Source organism: Pipistrellus kuhlii, unplaced genomic scaffold (genome assembly GCF_014108245.1).
Source record: "Pipistrellus kuhlii isolate mPipKuh1 unplaced genomic scaffold, mPipKuh1.p scaffold_m20_p_14, whole genome shotgun sequence".
Taxonomy (NCBI): Eukaryota; Metazoa; Chordata; class Mammalia; order Chiroptera; family Vespertilionidae; genus Pipistrellus; species Pipistrellus kuhlii.
Genome location: NW_023425449.1, coordinates 14,446,307 through 14,469,642, shown reverse-complemented (window position 1 = coordinate 14,469,642; position 23,336 = coordinate 14,446,307). Strand labels below are relative to the sequence as shown.

Sequence of the window (23,336 nt, the reverse complement as noted above, 5' to 3'; positions counted from 1 at the left end):
ACTAGGGGACCTGCGGGAGGCAGCAGATCAGTGATTTTCTCTCACCATTGATGTTTCTCTCTCTCTCTCTCTTTCTCTCTCTCTTCCTCTCTCAAGTCAATCAAAAAATATTTCTTAAAACATCAGACACAAAAGGCTATATTTTATATGATTCCATTCACATGAAAGTCCTGAATAGAAAAATATACCAAAAATATTCAATAGATTCGTGGTTTCTTAGGATTGAGGGAGAGTGAGCAAGAAGAAGAGATGGAGAAGACGAAGTTACAGAGGTAATCGGTCCAGGTGAACTAGGAGTTCAGGGTTCAATTCCCTGTCAGGGCACATGCTTGGTTGCGGGCTCCGTCCCCAGTAGTAGGCAGGCAGGAAGCAGCCAATCAGTGATTCTCTCTCATCATTTATGTTTTTTTTAATCTATCTCTCTTCCTCTCTGAAATAAATAAAAAATATATATTTTTAAAAAGTCACTCTTGCTGATGTATGGAGAATAAACCATAGGAGGAAAAAAAGGGGAAGCAACGTGATTAGTGAAGAGGCCATTCCAAAAATAAAAGCAAGAGATGATGATGGATTAGACTAGGGGTTAACTTCGGAGGTGGTTTGAGCTAATTGGATCTGGATATGCTTTAAAGGTTAGAATCAAAGGATTTGTTGGATTCCATGTAGCGTGTAAGAGAAAAAGTCAAGGATGACTTCGAGGCTTTGGGTCTGGGCACCAGGACAGATAGAATTGGCATTCACTAGCTGGAGGAGTGCAGAAGGAACAGGATTTGATGAATTAATGGGGAGGTTTTGTTTTGGGTATGTTAATGTTGAGATGTTAAGTAAGCAGTTGGTTATATGTGGGTCCATGGTTATCTGTGTTGGGGCTATCCTTTGAGAGTTGTCAACGTGTAGATTTCATTTAGTGCCATGATGTTGAATGATATTAGGGCCTAGATATAAATAGATAAAAGGTAAGATCCTAAGGCACTCCAAAATGAAGAGGCCTGAAAGATGAGAAGAAACTAGCAAAGGAGAATTCAGAGCACTTAGAACAAAATCCACGTTCCTTACCTTCCTCATGACCTGGCCCTTCTCACCATCTCTAACCTTACTCCTCACTCACACAGGATACTCGTTTTTAAAACACACCAAGTCCTTTCCTGTCTCCTGGCCTTTGTTTTTGCTGTGCCTTCCATTAGGCATGTTTTCACCCAGGCTCTAATGTCGGTCACTGCCTTGTCTTAGCACAACCCTCAGGTAAATTGTTACCTTGAGTTTTCTCTAACCACTTTAATTCCCACGCGAGTTTCCTCTAAGTATCCTCATCAAGAAGGCCTAACCCGACCATCCCCACTCAGTGATGGCTCTTCCTATCATCTGAAATTCTTGTTTCCTGTCTACAATTTAACGAACGCTTACAAAGCCCTTACTATCTGCCAAATCACAGCTCCTATTCCTCCCCTGCATGTGACTTTCTGTAGAGCGGGGTGCTCAGCATCTCGTCCTCTGCCTACATTGGTTCAGCAATTCTGGGTCTTCAGTACAGTATCTATCAATACTAACGGGATGGATCCCAGGACCCTGACAGCATTTCAAACAGACGAAACTTGCCGCCGATCCTTTCAACGTCAGAAAATTAATGGATCGTAGGACACTGACAGCATTTCAAACGGACTAAACTTGCCGCCGACCCGCTTAGTAGTCCCAACCTAGCCAGAGCCACCCGCGCGCGCGTGCGCGGTCGGTCTCCGAGCGCTAGGCAGTAAACCCCGCCCCCTAACCAGCGTGAGTGCGCCGAGTGCGCACGCGCGCGCCACGGGGCCTGTCTGTTCGTCCGCCGGCGCTGTCAATAAAGTTGTAGCGAGCCGAGCCTCTCCTTTTCCTTGGCAAGATGGCGGAGTACGACCTGACTACCCGCATCGCTCACTTTCTGGATCGGCATCTGGTCTTTCCGTTGCTGGAGTTTCTCTCCGTGAAGGAGGTGAGCGGGGCCCGGGGTGCGGGGAAGCTGCGGAGGGCGCGGGGGGCGCGGGGCGGCGGCGGCGGCCGCCCGGGTCCGCCTGACACACGTGCGGGGCCTCCCTCCGGCCGCGAGTTTGGTCCCGGCCGGGCCGGCAGGCGGGACCTCCTGGGGTTGAGCGTCATCGGGGCGGACTGGCCCGCGGACTCAAGGCCCCGAGGAGGGCCGAGGTGACCACGGGAGATCTGGGGGAGAAAGCGGGGTCGGCTTCCCTTCTTGGGGTGCGCAGGCCCCGGGGCTCCCCCCATCCCCACCCCCTACCCCCCCGGAAGTGAACGCGGCGCCGCTGGTTTTGGGACCTTTACTTCGGACCCACTCCTCAGAGCCGGCGGGGAGGGTTAGAGGTGTTCACTTCCCTTCCGGGAACTGCGGGGAGGGTTGTGCTTGCCTGCCGGGTCGCTTGGATTAATTTCCTGACATTTGAGTGAAATATACAGCACTTTTAAGTGCCATAAAAGTTGTGCGTTTCTTTGCATGGAGTTTTTCCTGGTCTTGGGGTAAGGAGCCCATTCTACCAAGTGAAGCAATCGATTGTCGGATGGGGTTGGGGATCCCACCCCCTCCCACCCAAAAAAAACACAACCGACACATTTTAATCTAAAAGTTCTTTCCCAGTTTTATTTATATATATATATATATATATATACACACACACACACACATATATGTATATATATGTATATACACACACACACACACACCACACACACACACACACCACACACACACACTTGGAGTGATTTGAATTGGTGGTTGATGTTCATTTTAAGCTGCTCAAGATATACGGAATAAGTACTATTTGGCCCTGGTAATTCGTTTTTTAAACTGCCTCAGTCCTAAGAGTTTTGAAATATTGAGCTTAGGCTATTCCTTGAGTTTATTGGGGAAATGATGCATTTTAAATACTCATAAGGTAGTATTACTGGGATGAAAGCATTAGGACCTAGGCCAGAAAGATGAATGAATTCTGTTTCCGGAAGCAGGTTTAAACATGAAGTCTATTAGGGAACTCCAGATTTGGGAAATAGATTGGCCCCCCCAATAGAAGTAAGACAAAAGAAGCCCTACAAATAAACATTAATGTGTTCTGATAACTTTTCAAATGTTCTTGTATATGGTTCCTTAAATATTTAATCCTCAGATTCATGTGATCCTTTCCCAAGGACATATAGACAACTCTGAAGTTGCTGATGTTAGGAAATACCCAGTTTATTTTTTAAATGTTCGAGAATGTCTTTCCTTATAAAGCTTTATTTTGAAAGGATATAGTTTTGCCTTGGTGTTTTTTCACATAGGGTGTACTTACACCTATATCTTAGAGCCTGTCTTCTGTTTTCTTTTCTGGATAAATAATAGAGAAATAACCGAATTTTGAAATCCTTTGCCAGCTACTTGTAGAAATGTTTCTAAACTAACCAAAACTTCACATTTTCGTGTATTCTTTATACTTCCATTTTCCAAGGGAGGAATATGTAAGTGTAAATTAGTATGTCTTATGGCAAAACAACTTTAAATGGCGGCTGAGAATCAGTGCAGAGTAACTGTGCTCAGTACTTTCTTCCTGTGGAAATGTGATAAGTCCCAGGTAAAACCCAGACACCTCATCACTAAAATTGTACCTGTCTTTTAGAGGAGATGAAGGTCTTTTAAGTATAAGGCAAAAAGTGACATGTCAGAAAAGTACTGGCAGAGTGCTGTCAAAATTGAGATTCTAATCTGGGCAGAAGGACTTTGAGGAAGAGAAGCATTAATTAAGTTGAGTTTTGAAGGATAGGTGGTTAGGAGAGTCAGGATACGTGAGGATAATTTGAAATGTTGGAGAAAGAGCAGGAACTTTGTTTGGTTCTTTGTTCTCAGCACATAAAATAGAGTCTGGCATAAAGGCTTTGAATGATTATTTAATAAATGAGTAAATAAATACATATTTGTGTCTTCTGTGTGTGTGTCCCCGCCCCCTATTAATCCTCACGCATGGGTATTTTTTTCCAATTATTTTTTGGAAAGAGTGCGAGGGGGTAGAGGCACAGAGAGAAATATCCATCTGAGAAAGACACAGTTGCCCCAATAAAACCTGCAAAGGAACTACTTACCCTTGACTATAATCAAACCTAGGACCTTTCAATCTGCAGGCCAATGCTCTATCCACTTAAATGCACTAGCTAGGGCAGATTTTGATGTTATATAAATGGAATTAAGCATTCACCTGCGGGGGCCTGAGCTGGGGGGAATGTCCCGCATGGAAAGAGAGATGAATGAACCGGTTCTAAGTGGAGGTGCCCAGGGATTGAGAAATATTAGAAATAAAGAGAGAAGACATAGAAATAGATTTCAAGCTGGGCCAGGGGAACTGAGGCTACGCCCCCTGCCTGGCAGGACTTCACCAGGGTGGGACTGCTGGGTCTGGATCTAGCCCAATTGAGGGGGTGGGGGCAGGTCTGGGTCTCACTCAATTTGGAGGTGCGTGTGGGTGGGCGGGGACTTGACTCTGGGTCCTGTGTGAGCCCCAGACTCTAATAGGAGGAAGGTTTTCATATACATTTTACTAATTTTCTTTCATCTGATACTTCTATTACAGAGAAAGGGCAAATAGCAATATTAAATTATTTCCTCTAATTAATCCCCTTAATGTGCTTGAATTTCATACACTGGATCACTAGTTGAATGCTAATTATGTTTCAGTGGTATGAGTGGGGAAGCATTATAAAGGACTGTAACTGGTGAAAAAATATGTGGAGATAAAGGAGAGGCTACTTTATTTTATTTATTTTTTAAATATATTTTATTGATTCTGTACAGAGAGGAAGGGAGAGAGATAGAGAGTTAGAAACATCAATGAGAGAGTGTCATCGATCAGCTGCCTCTTGCACACCCCCCACTGGGGATATGCTCGCAACCAAGGTACATGCCCTTAACCGGAATCGAACCCGGGACCCTTCAGTCCCCAAGCCGACGCTCTATCCATTGAGCCAAACCGGTCTCGGCAGGAGAGGCTACTTTAAATTGAGATGGGAAAACGTGGATATTGAGATAATAAAATGTTACATCAATTTAATAGTTAAGTTCTAATTGCCATATGTGCCTACCTATGGAGTTGGTGTGATTGTTTATTTAGGCATAGTCTTGTTCTAGAAAGGATAAAAGGTCACTTATAGGGACACGTAAAAAATAAGATAATTAGAATTAGATGGGAATGGCTTTGCAGTGTGCAATTGCCTTCATTTTTAAATTATTAGGTAAATAGGATATTATTATATTTCTGTAGGTTGTCTTCTAAGAGAGTGAATTAATAGTATGTAATATTTTATTTAAAAAAATTATATTTCAGGAAGTATATTTCCAGGTAAACTTACCTTGGTATTAGTCTTTTACTTGAAGGAACTTCAGTGTACTTATTATCAATAGTAAGTAATTGTCTCTTGCAGATTTATAATGAAAAAGAATTATTACAAGGAAAATTGGATCTCCTTAGTGATACCAACATGGTAGACTTTGCTATGGATGTATACAAAAACCTTTATTCTGATGATATTCCTCATGGTAAGTTTTGTTATTAGAACTGAAGCTTGTCTTGTGAACAGAGGATGTGTGAATTAAAGTTTTATGATTTATTAAATGCTGTAGCCAAAAGTCTTAATAATTATTTAAAAGTTCTTTGGATGAAAAGTTATACTAAGATTATAGGTTTTCTAAAGCATATTATTTTCTTACCATAAAAGATGTGAAAATGCTTTAAGACATGATCATAAAATACCTTTATAGTATTTAGTTCATAGTATCATCAGAGTTATGATTATCAATCAGATTGTTGCCTGAGACTTATCTAAGACTTTGGCAATTTTTTGGGTTGATTAACTTTTTCAATTAGCTTAAGGATTTATTTTTCATCTAGGTATAGCCGTAGTCTTCAAAAGTATAGTCCCCAGGACCAGCATCATTAGTTCTCCTGGAAGAGCTTGTTAGAAATGCAAATTCTACAGCCTAATTAGAAACCATTGGCTGAGGTCCAGTGTCCACACTGGAGAATTACTGGCCCAGTGTTTTCAAATCCCTGTTTTCTGTGATAATAGATGTTCCTTTTAAAGTGGTGGTCTGTAAGTTTGGAAAATACTGAAATATTCTGTATCATTTCTTTTATGCACAGAGTATTTTAAAATAATGTAAAACTCTTTCTGTACAGGAACAATTTACTTTGTTTCAATTGACATTTCTCAAAATTTGATCACAGATCCCCTTCTGTTTTGAGAAACACTGTTCTAGTGTGTATTTTGTAATATATAATGCAGTTATTACATTAAACATAATCATCTTTTGGCTTATATTAAATTTTAGTTTGTGATGAAAAGTTCTTATTAAAACTTTAAAACATGCTAACAAGGTAGGTTATATGTGAATTTTCTCTGACTCTTCATGATATAGTAAAAAGAAACTATAGAATTGGGTTTGAGAGATTACAGAACTAGACATTTATAGCAAAAAGAGAGATTGCTGATTGGATTTAAATCCCATTAAACTTGGCTGAAAACATAGTAATAATATGTAAACTCCTCTGAACCAACTCGAATAATATATTCACCTGAGAGAATTTAATGAGAACAAATATAAAAACACTGGGAATGAAGTCTCTGAAATGTAGAATTAAATCATTTTTTCCTTTGACACCCCTCCCTTCTTCCCTTCCCTGTCCCAGGCTGTTTCTCTCTATTCCCCAGTTTCTCTTGAGTAAAATGATTTCTTCCTATATGTGCCTTATCATTGCTAGAAAGAAGAAATTTGATCTGGGGGAGTTATTGAGGTGGTTATTGGCAAATGAATCTATTAGGGTAAATACATATATGCACAACTTAAGTAAAATGAAAATTTCCAGAGACATCCTCTTGGGGAGCAGTTGTAGTTTAACATTATAGTACTCCTTTCCATTTTTAATTAGCTTTGAGAGAGAAAAGAACCACAGTTGTTGCACAACTGAAACAGCTTCAGGCAGAAACGGAACCAATTGTGAAGATGTTTGAAGATCCAGAAACTACAAGGCAAATGCAGTCAACCAGGTAACTTCTTCCTTAAGTAGAATTATAAAAATTCTCTTTCCAGATTAATACAAATGCTAACTTGAACTTTGATAGATTCATTTATCCTTATTTTTGTTTTTCATTTATCCTTATTGTATAGGGACCAGAAAGTCGTAATGTTAATATTCTTTTGTTGTTGTTGTTTGTTAAAATATATTTCATTGATTTTTTTACAGAGAGGAAGAGAGAGGGTTAAGAGTTAGAAACATCGACCAGCTGCCTCCTGCACAACCCCCGCTGGGGATGTGCCCGCAACCAATGTACATGCCCTTGAACCGATCCTGGGACCTTTCAGTCCACAGACCGACTCTATCCACTGAGTCAAATCGGCTAGGGCTGTTAATATTCTTTTTAGAACTTCTTTACCATGTACCTAAATCTGGTTGTGTTGCATTAGTTCTGTCTCCTTGGTAATGTCTGGAGACATTTTTGGTTTTCACAACAGGGGGAGTGCTATTGGCACCTAGCAAGGAGAGGCCAAGGATGCTGCTAAACATTCCACAATACATTGGACAATATCCTGCCCTCCAAAAAAGAAATACCCAACCTGAAATGTCAGTAGTACTGAGGTTGAGAAATGCTGTGCCTAGGCAGTACCTAGAGCACATGGGTTGTTAGCTGTAAGGAAAACCTTAGCTCACTTTATCAGTTTGCTCCATTCTCCCATATCCTTCCAACCTGATGCCCAGCCCAAGAAGGGTGTAGAGCTGATAAGGTTATTTTATTCCTAACTTTTCCTTAGCTAGAAAAACTTATTGTTTGGTTTCCAAGAAAACGTTTTGCTTTACTCTGACTTAATATCACTAATTGAAGCCCTTTCAATTATTTCAAATGTTTGAAAATAAAATCTACTAAATTGAATATTGCCTTTTGCTAAACCTTAGCTACCAATATATTCCCTTGAGAAATTGCAAATTTTGCCATGTTGTACCTTTAGTTCTTACGACATTTTACCAAGTTGAAGTTTAGAGAGGTTGGCTCTGAATTTTCACTTGTGACTTGAGAAAGTATTACCAGATATTTGTTAGAAAAGCAGCAAATAACTACACTGTTACTATCCCATATTATAATGTATTTTACTATACCACACCATATTTTACTACATAGATATATATCTACACACAGCAGTCCGTATACACATACACAGAGATAGCTATATTTTTAAAGCTATTATATATAATATGTATTTATATATAGCTATATGCGTGTACATATACATATTTAATACTGAACTACTTACAAATATTTATGAGTAATTGTAGACCTTCAAGTCTTATGTAAGGAACCACAAAGGGACAACTGAAATAACCCAGAAATTAGGGTACAACAGGAATTTAGGATTTAAATTGTAAATCTAGTCATATAAACACTCAGATGTAATGGGATTTAGGATATGAATAAGGTGAATATGGATTTGTTTACCAAATATTAGAAAGAGATAACTCCTTGTAGCTTAATATACACTCAATTGGAGATAAATGAAAGGATGGAATTGTTTGTTAAAAACTTGTAACCCAATTAAACATGTAAACTATTTAATCTTTTTATGTTGAAATTTCACATATATTTCATATTCTGCATTATAATACACCCATAATTTTAGTGATAACATATCAACCCCTCATTAAATAACTTCAAGTAAAAGTATGCTCCTGAAAGACATGACACAGCATACATCCTGGGAGGAGCATTAAAAAAGGTTTTTATATTTAAAAATGTCTAGCAGGTAGGCAATGGTAACCATCTATCACTTGTTCCTTGGAGTCTTTGTCACCATTTTACCATCCTGAAAACATATCAAATTATGCAAAGCTAAAAAAATAAAAAGTTGAATTGGGTTATTTGACACGTTGGTATAGATGATAATTACATAGGGTATGTAGCATACATGTCCAATAAGTTAGGCATGATTTATTAATCTTGTAAATTTGCTAAATTACAGTCCTTGTGAAAAATACTAACAAATTGGGAGGGGGACAAAATTTTTTTTTTTTTTTTAATATATTTTATTGATTTTGTACAGAGAGGAAGGGAGAGAGATAGAGAGTTAGAAACATCGATGAGAGAGAGTCATCGATCAGTTGCCTCCTGCACACCCCCTACTGGGGATATGCCCGCAACCAAGGTACATGCCCTTGACCGGAATTGAACCCGGGTCCCTTCAGTCCCCAAGCCGACGCTCTATCCATTGAGCTAAACCGGTCCCGGTGGGACAAAATTTTTATATAGGATTAATTCCTATTAGTTTGTACAGTCCACATATTCCAATCTTTGTACTGTAACTATATTTTCTATTTAAAATGTACACTCAAGATAGCAAATATAGAAACTCTATATTTGATGGGGTTATATCCTGGTAAACCCATGCTAAGTTGAAAATATCGTAAGTAAAAAATACATTTAATACACTTAACCTTTCCAACATAGCATATAGCCACACATATGTTGATTAAATTCAGAACGCTTTCATTAGCCTACAATGGGGAAAAATTACCTAATACAATGAATACACTGTAGGTAGAGTGTAACTATCCTCATGATCGAAAGGCTGCTTCCCCACCTTCATGAGAGTTAACACACTTCATATTGCTAGCCCATTAAAAGATCAAAATTTAAAGTATATTATTTTTGCACCATTGCAAAGTTGAAAATTCATAAGTCTAACCACCTTAAATCTGGGACCATATGTATTATTTTCAGTAAGTTATTACCTGAGTTGACTATTATTGGATCTCACTTTAAAAACAGAATGTTCTGGTTTTATTACCTAAAAACTCTTCTAAAAGGGCATTACCATGGATGTGGTATGACAGAACACATGGTTTTCAATTAGGACTAAAAAATCTGAAATGAATTTTAAAACTTGCAATTCTTGAGTTTCTATTTCTTCAGAATATTTACTATTCTGTTTATTTTATTCTGGAAGTCCTATTTTACTTCTGGTGTTTGGGTATTAAGGTATTTAAAGTGGCTATGTGGATAATAAGTTAGAAGTGCTTTTTTGTGGACTATGAAATACAGTAACGTTTGTTCTTATTATTAAGGGATGGTCGTATGTTGTTTGACTACTTGGCGGACAAGCATGGTGTAAGTAGTGCCTTTAAAATTTTTATAGTTGTCATGTTATAAGGGTAATTAAAGAATAGTGCTGTATAGATAGGTTCCTTGTTCTACAGGAATATAATTTTCAGATCCATTCATTAAGTAATATCTGGTATGTTTTTGAAACTAGATTTTAAAAATTGATAATGATAGAAAAATAATATACTTATCTTTAGGTAACACAAAGTCTCTAAACTTTGGATTTATTTTTTTGGGCTAATCAGGTAATGATGTTTTATGTTTCTGATGAATTAGTAACTAATAAGTAAAGACAGAATTAAATTTGAATGAGAAATGCCTTGAGTAATAAAATTAAGTAATACTTTGGCTGCCTTGTGGAATAAAGTAGCATTATCAAGACCTTCATAAATCTCCAAATTCACAAGTAAAGGAATGATACAGTCTTTTCTAGCCATCTCCCAATCTCTTTTCCCTTGTTAACTCAAAGCATAAGGCTTTGCATACTATCACATTTGTAACTTGCATTCAAGTGTTCTCTCTCATTTAACAATTATTGTAACAAGAGGAATGCTGACCATTATGCAGAATACTTTTTCCAGTTTCCATATAGAATGTTTAGTGGATTTATTAATGATCTAGTTTGGAGCTCTCCTCTTATATTTCTTCACTTTTTCTTGCATCAACTCTAAAAGTTGGCATAATTTGGGGGGCCAGTTTTCACAGAGAACAGTTTATTGTACATATTATTTGTACTGAATCACAAAAACCTTACATATGTCTGAAAGTTTTCTAAGCTTGGTCATCAGCTAAGACACACATCAAACTTTCAGCAGCAATTCAAGTTTGTATCAATTGTTAACAAAGTGGGTACATTTCAAAATTCTTTGAGGCCAGAACTATGAGTGTTTAAATTTACCAATTCTTAAATTTATGTTTTGAGGGTCTTTATTTTTTATGGCAACTTTTAGAATACTTTGACAGAATTGCATTTAAAGGAGTAAATATTTTAAAACTAGAACTTCAGCTTTTTTGTTTTCTTTTTTTAGTTTAGGCAAGAATATTTAGATACACTCTACAGATATGCAAAATTCCAATATGAATGTGGGAATTACTCTGGAGCAGCAGAATATCTTTACTTCTTTAGAGTGTTGGTAAGTAATTTTTTGTTTGTCCTCTCTTTTGTAGAATTCCCTTGGATTCTCAAAATATATCTATAGATTTTGGTCCGTCTGTTGTGTTTTCAACAGTTGTTGATAAAAGGATTAAAAAACAATAACTTTCTCCAACAAAAATCAAATAGATACAGAAAACCCTATACAGAGCCTTAAAATGTGGAGGGAGAATGAACTTGTCCTTGGAATCCCCAAAAGTGGGAATGCCAGTTTTGTTATTTGATGTATAATTGTATTTTAGCACTGACAGAATTCTATCATGATGTGATATTGCTGTATAGTGAGTGGCACATTGCCAGTGCTTAATGTATATTGAATAAATCCATTATTCTGATATATATATATATATATATTCTTTAAACTTGTTCTAAACAACTGTGGGGATAATCTGCCTTAATAGTAACTTTATTTCCATTTAGTTTTGTAACCAGCTTTTAAATATATATATATATATATATATATATATATATATATATATATAAAAGACTAAGCGACTGATCAGTCGACCAGTCACTATGACATGCACTGTCCACCAGGGGGCAGGCGCTCATCACAGGAGTTGCCCCGTGGTGGTCTATGCACTACCACAGCCAACCTCCCGTGGACCCCTTCCCCCACTGGCCAACCTCCTGACACCTCATTGGCCCTGATGGTCTGCCAGGCCAAGGGACCCCCACCTATGCATGAATTCATCCCCCAGGCCTCTAATTAGAATATAAAAAGCTCAATGGCTTTCCATTATGCAGGGAGTGGAGTTTAAATGGTACTATTTTGAGCAAATTCCTAGAGCAAATTCCTAATCATAACTTGCCTTGTTATCTTTATTTGTCTGACAAATTCCTAAATTCAGTGCTTTTGTTAGGGAAGAATTGTGTGAAGCTAAAGGAAAAAATATTAGACCTTCAAATTGACATATTTTTTTTCTCACTCTGCCTTAAGTAATTTTATTAATAAATGCCTTCTGGAGTTGTCAGAATACCCTGTATTTAACCTCTCATTTGAGAAACTATAATTTGTTACTCACTTCGGGTTAGTAAGCAATACCTAAGTCTCTATTTCTCTAGAAAAGACTTGTGGCTGCTATTTTAGTTGAATTCTTGGAAATTACATTTTCTGTTTGGGGGAGAGGGGTCAGAGGGTTGGGATTAGTGTTATTAATTCAGATAATTTCTACACCTAAAAAAGTACTTAGATGGCTTCTTCTTTTTTCTTTTTTTTTTCTTTCTTTTTGTAAGAGAACATCTATTTGGTAAATCACAGAGGCAGAAGAAGTAATTCCTAGAAGAAATTGGCTTAGGGAACAAGTTATGGAGATACAGGAAGGGCCCTTGGAGGTTGGCAGTGAGGAAACTCATGATGATGTGCCTGGTGGGGGTTAAGGGGGAAGAAAAGGGAAAGGCATGGCATGCTCACGGCTTCATTTTTTTAAAATACTTTTCTCTAAAGAAATAAAGATTTTTTAGTTTATTTCCAAGATGGATTTGGAATAATTTCCTCTTGCTCCCATTTGTAAGCAAATTCTTAATTTGTAGGTTAACTGTGGTTAGCTTGCAAGTGCATTAAAGGTAATCAGTGATGCTAAACTTGTAGTGACTTATCAGAAAATTCCATCAGTTTTACTCTGAATATTATGAAGGATTTAGGAGAGCAAAAGTTGATTACTTTGGAAATGTAAACAGCTTAAACCAGGATTGTAAAATCAGAAGGCTGATATGATTACAGGAACATGAAAAGAGCTGGTTATTCATATCATTTGTTAATGCTGGGAGTGAATTTTGAGAATGAAGATTTAGTATCATGTTAGAGTTCTAGCACAGTAAATTTATTGTTGCTGGTCAGTGAGTGAATGTGCCATTTTGCTAAGACATGGAAACTTAAGGTAACTGCTGGAAATCCAGATATTGAAACTCTTCTAGCATATCCACCCTTGAAAGCAGGTTAGTATGAAGAGCCAACTGTAATGACATGGACTTGAGCCAAAGTAGTATGCATGAACCTTCTGGGGATTAAAAAACGCCCTGCGCTGCTACAAAAAGCTTTTATCCTAACATATATAACATATTCTAGTTTTAATGGTATTATTAGATTTATGTAGTACGGTTTTTATAATTAAGCCTGGCATTTTCTACAAGTGATCGGTAAATATTTACAGGTTTGGGGAGTTTTTATGTTTATTCTTTTTAAGATCCAAGTTAGTTTTCAACCTTAGAAATTTCTGGGTTACTTTTAAACTTTTACATTGCCTAACGAATCTTGTGTTGGAACTCAAATGACATGTGGTTAAATAACTGATTTCCTTGATCTGAACACAAAATTATTATTTTACATTAAGAGCAATCAACATTGGATAGGTCTTAGAAATTATATACAATTAATTTTTAAATTGCCACAAAACATTTGAGACAGATGGGAGTTAGTCATCTCCTTTTGGCTAACAAGGCAAAATTTTAATAAAATATAAATTATTTTCTCTTTTTCTTTTGATTGAGATAGGTACTATAAAAATCTGTACATTTGTTTGAGATTTTATTACAAGCAAAGATAAAAATCATGTTTTGGATTTGGGATGAATGCTGTTTTGCTCATTTAAAAAATTTATTTATTTATTTATTTTTTTTTTGGCAATAGCCTTTTTTCATTTCTGAATTCTTTCCTGGTGATTGGTTATTCTTTTAAATCTATGGTTAGGGAAACATAAGCTATGAAAGAACCATTGTAACTATGATCTGAGATTAGAATTTGACTCTCCGAGTGACCTATTGTAGGTCAGTGTTGTATAAATTAAAGCTGTGTGACCCTAGAATCCACCTTTTTAAAAAAAAAAAAAAAACTTAGTGGCTTTTAGAATACATCAGGAATGCTTAGGTGAACCCTATTTGGAGGTGAAACTTCTTTGACTTGTGTGCTAAGAAATGCATTAATTTGAAATGATACGGTGAGGCATATTTGATAGAAAATTTTTAACATTTCTTTCTAATTTAGAAGTCATTAACACTGTATTTTATTTTTTTTTAATCTGCCCTTCCTATGACCTTTGGTTCTAAATTATAACCTCTCTCCTCATTTAGTAGCTATTTGAAATAAATGTGATTTTAAGATACTAAGACTGTTATTGATCATCTTTTTATAGTTTTTCCCCCCCACACTCAATTTAGAATTTATCTACTGTTAAATGCCATTTGATTTAAAAGTACTTTTCCTTGACTTAGGAAGCTTGGATAATGATGGCTTTTGGAAGCTTTAGAATATTGACCGAAATTTCGGATCTTATTTACCCAGTTTGATGATATCAGTACAAAAGATATCTATTTCATACTGACTTTCAGATACACAGTTTATTTTTATTTTAAATATATTTTATTGATTTTTTAGAGAGAGGGATAGAGACCTAGAAACATCAATGAGAGAGAATCATCCATCAGCTGCCTCTTGCACACCCCCTACTGGGGATGTGCCCGCAACCAAGTACAAGCCCTTGAACGGAATCGAACCCTGGACCCTTCACTCTGCAGGCCAACGTCTATCCATTGAGCCAAACCGGTTTCAGCCAGATACACAGTTTAATTCATCTTCTGAAATTGGAATGTATCTTGATTTGGTTGTAGTTTGGGTTTAACAAACATAAAATAATGTATCCTTAAAGATGATGGCATCTTAGATTTGATATAATATTTTGATTTTGTTTAATCCTCACCTGAGGATATTTTTCCAATGATTTTAGAGAGAGTGGGAGATAGGGAAGGGGAAGAGAAAGAGAGAGAGAGACATAGATTGGTTGCCTCCGCTATGCACCCTGACCAGGACCAGGGATCAAAACTGCAACCGAAATAAATGTCCTTGACTGGGAATTGAACCCTCGACTCTTCAATTCACAGGCTGACTCTCTAACCACGGAGCAAACTGTCCACAGCTGATTTAATAGTTTAATACTCATATTTCTTTGTTAAGGACCAAACATTTTATCCTTTATAACTTGAAAAGTGGTTTTATGGATTTTTATAAATTAATTTTTAAATTCCTATGAGTTTTGACAACTGTATATACCCATGCAAGTATCGCTAAATCAAGATAAAGAATATCTCTCTTCCCCCCAGAAAGACCCTTGTGCCTCTTTGTGGTCATACCTTATCCTGGTTTTTCCATTGATCTGCCTTTCATCTGTAGATTACTTATGCCTGCTCTAGAGTTTCACATAAGTGAGATGAAATATATAAGTTTGTGCCTGGCTTACTTTGATGAGCAAGATTTTGAGATTCACTTGTATTATTTTGTGTATATCAGAAGTTTGGTTCTTTTATTGCTGAGTAGAAGTTCATTTTATGAATATACTATAATTTGCGTATATATTCAGCTGTTGAATATTTGGATAATTTTGTTTTTGTCTGTTACAAATAAAGTCCTGGATATTCAGTGTTTTCATAGATATGTGTCCAAATTTAATATACAGAGTTAGTCTGTAATATACAGTTAGTCTGTTATTTGCATGTTCTTAGAGTTTGCTAAATATTATGATTACATTTGAGCTATTACTGCCATCAATGGAAGGATCTCAGTATAGACAGTCTGGTTTAGATATACCGTGAGCCTCATAATTTAGATAAATATAGTACTCTGGTATCATTTCTAGTTTCATCATTGGATACTATTTCCTGAGTCTTTTTTTTATCAAATGATGTTGTAATCTCTTTACATGTATTATATAATTTAGATTGTACAGCAGCTGAGGTGTGTTCAGTTACTATCTCCATTTTGTAAACGAGAAAGCTAAAGTTAAGATGGTTCAGCTTTTTATATTAAGTGATAGAGCCAGAATTATTGGTGGCTGGGTTTCCAGTCCTGTCCATGCAATTTTATGTAACATGTAATTATAATATATACTAATGTGTTAGAATTATACTACCATGTAAATGCTTCAATGAAAGATTAAATTCTAAATTTTAACTTAGGGTTATATTCTTTGTGCAATACCCTCACTTCTGCTGCTTTAGCACATCTGATCAGTTCAGAGTTTGAGTGTCCTTCTTTACTCGTTTTTGTCATTTAGCATAGTCTGTATAGGTGTTTTGGGTTTATGACCCTCTTTAACAGTGGCAAGGTGTCCCTTGGTCCAATTTTGTACGTTCACACTAGGGTATAAAATTCATAGCTTCCATGATCGAAGTTTAAATTTTAGATGAATTATACTGTCCTTACATCAGTTCCCTGTCTTTAAAATGTGAATAAAACATTATTATTTACCTTTTGGGATTTTTGTTAGAATTATATGAGTAAACAAACTTTTATTATAATACTCAGTACATACTCCTTTGATTACAATTGTTATTAGCCAGTAGACCTTTTTTTCTCCATAACTCTTTCCCTTTGTGTCATAATCTAGAATTTTCTTTTGTTCTGGAAATAATTCCTCTAAATTATAAATCAGACCCCACATCTTCTTCACTCCACTGATTTTAGCAATAAATTGCCTCTGAATCTAATGGTTTCCAAAGTCGTAAGTGCCTAAAATTTGATTAGTTGTATGTAAATTATCTGAAATAGATTACACAAAACACTGGTGTTTTATTCTAGTTTTAACTTACTCTTTATTTTCTGATCTAGACTGAATATTAAAGACCTGAAGTTTTTTTTTATTTTAGTATAATTAAGTTAAATGAAAGTGGTTTGAATCAGTGTGATCTAGTCAAGACTTAGATGACTGGAATTTTTGGGCAGTGATCTTTTAGTAGACTTGATAGATTTAGGGTTTAGAATATAATTAATTATGATATCTCAAATAGGTTCCAGCAACGGATAGAAATGCTTTGAGTTCACTCTGGGGAAAACTGGCTTCTGAAATCTTAATGCAGAATTGGGATGCAGCCATGGAAGACCTTACACGGTTAAAAGAGACCATAGATAATAACGTGAGTTCAACACTTTCGATTATTTTCTGAAATTTTTATGTGTCCTTCATACTTTATGTGTACTTTAAAAAGAAGAAGACAAACTAAACTAAAATGTTAAGTTTAACTTCTGTTGGCCAGACATAAAAATCACAGTGGGTTGACTAGTTTCATTGAATCTCCTTGAAAGTAGCTATCGCTTCTTTTGGCTTTTAGAGAAAAGAACTCAGTTTTCATTTTTGTTAACAACTGTACCTTTTTTATCTGTATCAGTGAAAATTACATAATACTGTTAGTGCCACCTATTATTTAAAGTCCTATATGCAGAAGATGACAGTTTTCATCTATAATGCTTAATAAATAAAACTACTTTTGGAGTGCTTAGTTTATTTCTTACTTTTAAAATATTTTCTGAAATAACTATAATTTACAGCCTCTGTACAAATGGCTTAATGGACATTATTGATTCTGTCTCTGAAAATGAGGAACTTTTGAACGTTGAGGATCATATAGAGTAGTAGTCTAGGAGATTATACTTTGATCATAATGACCCTACCACATGCCTTAGAAAATTTTCATTTTTAACTAAAATTCTGAGATAAGCAGTGTTCATTGCCTTGCCTCTTTCTCATATATTAATACTTCCTATGTGTACTTTTTTAACCCTTTAGTCTGTGAGTTCTCCTCTCCAGTCTCTTCAGCAGCGAACATGGCTCATTCATTGGTCTCTGTTTGTTTTCTTCAATCACCCCAAAGGGCGCGATAATATTATTGATCTCTTCCTTTACCAGCCACAGTAAGTTAATTTCACTACATAATTTTGGTTTTAATTATATGAAATTATATAGTTTAAAAAAAAAATGTACTTCTCCCTAGCATTTGAATTTGTTGCCATTTCCCCCCCTCTTCATGTGGTACATGTACTTGTTAATTGAAAAAGCTTGTATCTAACCACTGTGCTGTATATCTGAGACTAATATAAAATAACTAGAAGTCTGGTGCACCAATTCATGCACAGTTGGAATCCTCTGCCTGGCTGAAGGTCGTGGGAGATTGGCCAGCCTCAGGAGGTTGGCTGTGGGAAGCACACTGACCACCAGGGGGAAGCTTCTGCATTGACCATCTTCCCCCGGTGGTGAGTGCATATCATAACAACCAATCGCTTGGTTAACTAGTTGGACAGTCACTTAGGCTTTTATATATATAGACTAGAGGCCCGGTGCACGAAATTTGTGCATGTAGGGAAGATGGGGGGTGTCCCTCAGCTCATCCTGCACCCTCTCCAATCTGGGACCCCTTGAGAGATTTCAAGTGACCAGGCTAATCCTGCAAGCTGCTGGGGCTGGGCGGGAATATCCAGTCGCCAAATGCCCCCAAGGCCAGCAGCCAGCCCCACCACGGGTGCCAGGCTGGGGGGCATGCAGGGACCCCTGGGCTGCATGCAGCGGTAGCCTCCGGGGTGGGGGTGTGGACCCCAACCGCAGCTTAGTGCTGGAGCATTTGCAAGCAGCTGCAGGCAGGGATGTTCCCGCCCTACCCCCAGCCACTTGGTTCCTGCACCCATAGGCTTCCGAGTGGTCAGGGTGTGTTCTGGTACCCCTCCTGCTCAAGGCCTAAGCGTGGACCTACAGGCTAGGAGCAGCCTGGGTCCAGAGGATGTTCCTGGGACCCAGGCCACTCAGCACCTGTGTATGCAAATTAGCCGTCATCTTTGTTAGGGTTAATTCACATACTTGCTCTGATTGGCTGTGGGCGTCGCGAAGGTATGGTCAATTCGCATTTTTCTCTTTTATTTTTAAATGAGATACTAAATGTCAATTATAATTGAAAAAAATAAAAATTGTGAAAAGAAAAGAAAAAGCTTATGTAACTCTTAAGGAAATAATTTGATAAAAAGTGCACTCTAAGCACTGTAAAGTGCTATTTAAGTTTGGTCTCTAAGCCAACATCATAAGTGTCATACAGAATCTTGGACCTTACCCTAGAATAAGGTTGGGGAATGTCCAACCTGCTGGCCGTTTGTGTGGTCCTGCCAAGGCATTATGGTGAGTTATTTGAATGTTTGACCAAGTATAGCAGGCCAATTTTTGCCTTGATAATTTTATGTGGAATGAGAATATTATAAATATCCACATGGTCTTTTTGGCAGAAAATAGGTTCCCCACCCCTTCCCTAGAGAAAAACTAAATGCATTTTAACAAGATCCCAGGAATACCATCCATCTATACATTAAAGCAGTGGTTCTCAACCTTTTTTAGTGTCGTGACCCTTTAATATAGTTCCTCATGTTGTGGTGACCCCCAACCATAAAATTATTTTCTTTGCTACTTCATAACTAATTTTGCTTCTGTTATGAATCATAATGTAAATATCTGTGTTTTCTGTGGTCTTAGGTGACCCTGCTAGCGGTTCTCAACCCGTGGGTCGCAACCCACAAGTTGAGAGCCACTGCTGTAGAGTGGGAAGAGATGTTTTTAGATAGCCTTTTTCAATGTATTGGGGAAGGAGAGATGTTTTTAAATAGCCTTTTTCAGAATATTGTTTCTGACAATATACCAAAACTCTTCAGGTAGTAGTTTTGTAAAGGTTACTGAAATGTGGTACCTAAAACCATATTTAATTTTTGGATTCTAAACAATGTAGGTATTCTAAAATATAGTGATTGGCTTTGCACTTCAAAGGGTCTTTTACCCATGCATGATTTATAACATTTTCATTGGCTGTTTGGGAAATACTGGTTCACTGAGATAATAGGTATTCCAAATATCTTACGTGTTGACATTACATAATACCAAAAAATCACGTTCATTAATATCAGTACTAACTCTATTAGAAAAGGCTTCAAGTATTGGAAATAGTTAAGCTCTTGGTGACATAATATTCCAAAATTCTATTTTTTTGAAAACTTGGATTTTTGTCATTTGTTTTATTTGAAGAAAAGGCTCACTTTATTTTTTTAAAAGTTTCTCCCAAATGCTCAAACCTAAGTAGCTTTGGTTTGTCCTTTTTTTTGTGAGAAAAGCAGCTAGTTCAGTTTGCAGCTAACTCAGTTTTATAAGTACTTTTCAACTTAAGAACTGTGACACCCAAGTACATAGCAGAACTTTATACATACTTCCCATTTAGTCATACAGAACATTAAAAGATAAGCATGCAAAGTTGGAGTTGTTAAAAATGAATATTTTTTATTGTCCAATCAAGGACATAATTGTGAAATACTTTTTTTAAAAACTGCAAAAGTGTAGTGGTGAAAAATAACCGTGACTACTAGTACAGTATGATGGCATTATCTTTATTTGTGCTAAGGTTACCAGGAGATTTGGTTTGTTTATAATTCACTGATTTTATTCACTTTATCAAATGATGCAGCAATCACCGTAAATTGGTTGTTGAGCATTTTCACCTGTCAAAAAAAACCCCTTGTACCTATTTTATATAACAGCCTGTTCGAAAAATATGGAAGGAAAAAAAACTACTCAGTAGTGTTACAACTTTCAGTTTCCCCCAAGATATTGTGCTTACTCTTTCTATTTGCTATAGGGTCAGTTTTTCTTTAGTAATGTCTTCATGGCTTATTTGGATTTCGTGTGATTCTAACTTTTTTCCATATGAAAATACACTCAGTTGGCTTGCTAGATAATTGTTTCATCCATTTTTCTGGATTGCATATTCTTTAAGTAGAATAATTGTGTAGCTTGTAATTGACCTTTGTGTGTTTTTCAATAGTCTTTAATAGATAATAGAAATTAATGGGAAAAGTGTGATAGTCTTCTACTAATACAATTTAATGTCATTCATAGAGTATATGTTAAATTAATGATTCATATAGATTATTATTTTAGGCTTTTTTTTTAATATAAAAATACTTTGGAGATAAATTATACTTGTGTCCTTGAAGTGAAAGTTTAGATGCACCTGCAGGTTAAAGTCTCTTACATCATATATATTACCATTTCTGTCATAATTATTCTGAATCTAAAATGGAGATGATTAACACATTTGAAAAATGTTGAACTTTTAAATGTAACATAATACATAAGATAAGGTATCAGGTGTATGATACAGCAGTGTTCATAGGCTATTAGAGATGAGCCTTGGCCACAAAATGTAGATGTTATTCAGGAAAAGAATGCATTTGTAATATAATGCCCTAGTTACTCTCCAATTTTAAAAGAAAAAAAGATTTAAAGTTCAGTTAGCACAAGAGTGTTTAATTTGTTTTCTAAGTAAAAATTTCAAGTTTTATTAGATAGTGTCCTGGATTTATCCTTGACTAACCTTTCTGTCCTCCCCCCCACCCCCCGAATTTTTAATTGTTCCTGATCTTTTTGATGCGGGTATCTTACTATAGCTTAGGGTAGTGTTCAGCAAACTCATTAGTCCAACAGAGCCAAATATCAACAGCACAACAATTGAAATTTCTTTTGAGAGCCAAATGTTTTAAACTTAACTTCTAAAGCCACTTCTTCAAAATAGACTCGCCCAGGCTATAGTATTTTGTGGAAGAGCCACACTCAGGGGGCCAAAGAGCTGCATGTGGCTCGAGAGCCACAGTTTGCCGACCACAAGCTTAGGGTGACCGCTAAGATTTTCATCTACAAATTTTATCTTCTAGAGTTCTACCAAGTATTCTCCCCTGTTGTTCTTTTAGCTTGTCTTTCTGGAGATGCCTTTTTCTTCTTTGTACCTATCCAAAGTCTGCCTGTATTTTAAGCTCCAGTGCTGGTTTACTTTATTCATGAAGTCCGATATATTGTGTCTACCACATATTTGGTATTTAATTATGTAATGCCTTTAAATGAAAATCCTATAATTGCCTTATCTTCCCAACGAGATTATAAGTGTATTCGAGAACAGAATTTTTATTCTTCTTTTAACATCCTACACATAATAAATACTTATGTATTTTTTATTTGGGGGCATATGTTGTCTTATCCTTTGATTACTAAATATTCTGGCTTGCTATTAGAAAGCTATAGAAAAACTTCTATAACATTGCACAATTGGAGCAGGGTTGTGCTAGAGAAAAAATAAACTAAAATAGTTTTACTGACCTATTGTAATATAACTTCAGAAGGCGATAAATGCAGAGGCTCTTATTTAAAAGAAAAAATGATAAAATTAGATTTCAAATATAGGGTCAGTATGGTTCTTACTGACTCAAAAAAAAAAAATAACACAAGAAATAGTGTAGAACATTTAGGTACAAATAACTGTACATGCTAAACAAATAGTAGCTTTAACATCTGTCAGTGATACCTGGAGAAGTTAGAATATCCAGTGAAGATGAGAGTTGATCTGGCCTGTAAATTTCAAGTGACAGTGAAGGAAGGAGATGATAAGAAAGCAAGTAGAAAAAAAGAGCACAATGGTCATGTGTTGGCTGTTAACCACCTTTGTGGTTTTGCTTATATTTCAACTTAAATATATAATTATTGATTGTACCAGAATGTGAACTAAGATATTACCCTTAATCCCCACTCCCCTCCTTTATGTACTGACCTATATGCATACTTGCATGCGTGAATGCGCCATGGAAGGTAGGGAGTTCTGCCATCTTTGGAAGTCAAGGACCATATTAATGGTGTGTACCAGGGGTCTGCAAACTATGGACCATGGACTAATACATCTGGCCTCCTGCCTTTTATGGCTTTTACATTTTAAATTGTTTGGGGAAATGAAAAGGAATGTTGTGTGACATGCAAATTACATGAAATTAAATTATTTTTAAACATTTTTATTGGTTTCAAAGAGGAAGGAATAGAGAGAGAGAGAGAGAGATAAAAACATCAATGATGAGGGAGAATCATTGATTGGCTGCCTTCTGCACTTCCCTTGCTGGGGATTGAGCCTAAAATCCAGGCATATGTCCTGCCTGGTAGTGGAACCCTGGCATCCTGGTTCATAGATTGACACTCAACCATTGAGCCACACTGGCTGGGTGAAGTTAAAGTTTGGTGTTCATGAATTTTTATTTGAACATAGCCACACTCATTTAATATTCACTAATCCTGCCCCACCCCCATACATGGGGGATATGTTTCAAGACCCCCCAAGTGAATACCTGAAAACATAAATATTTGAACCCTTTATGTTTCCTATAATTACATACCTATGATTAAGTTTAATTTATAAATTTTAGGTCCAG

General features: G+C 36.5%; 1 protein-coding gene across 2 annotated transcripts in view; it reads left to right on the top strand.

Annotated features, from left to right (window-relative positions):
* The first annotated feature begins 1,792 nt into the window (after positions 1-1,792).
* The window catches only part of EIF3E (eukaryotic translation initiation factor 3 subunit E), a 36,136-nt gene continuing 14,592 nt past the window's right edge, over positions 1,793-23,336 (top strand). Inside the window, exons 1-7 of one of the 2 annotated variants that reach the window (XM_036436787.2) lie at positions 1,793-1,966; positions 5,428-5,542; positions 6,933-7,050; positions 10,116-10,158; positions 11,181-11,285; positions 17,084-17,209; positions 17,860-17,984. In XM_036436787.2, the coding sequence (XP_036292680.1) occupies positions 1,877-1,966; positions 5,428-5,542; positions 6,933-7,050; positions 10,116-10,158; positions 11,181-11,285; positions 17,084-17,209; positions 17,860-17,984 (722 nt within the window). In that variant the 5' untranslated portion in view covers positions 1,793-1,876. The remainder of the gene's footprint in view (positions 1,967-5,427; positions 5,543-6,932; positions 7,051-10,115; positions 10,159-11,180; positions 11,286-17,083; positions 17,210-17,859; positions 17,985-23,336) is intronic. The other variant, XM_036436788.2, reaches the window with a different exon arrangement.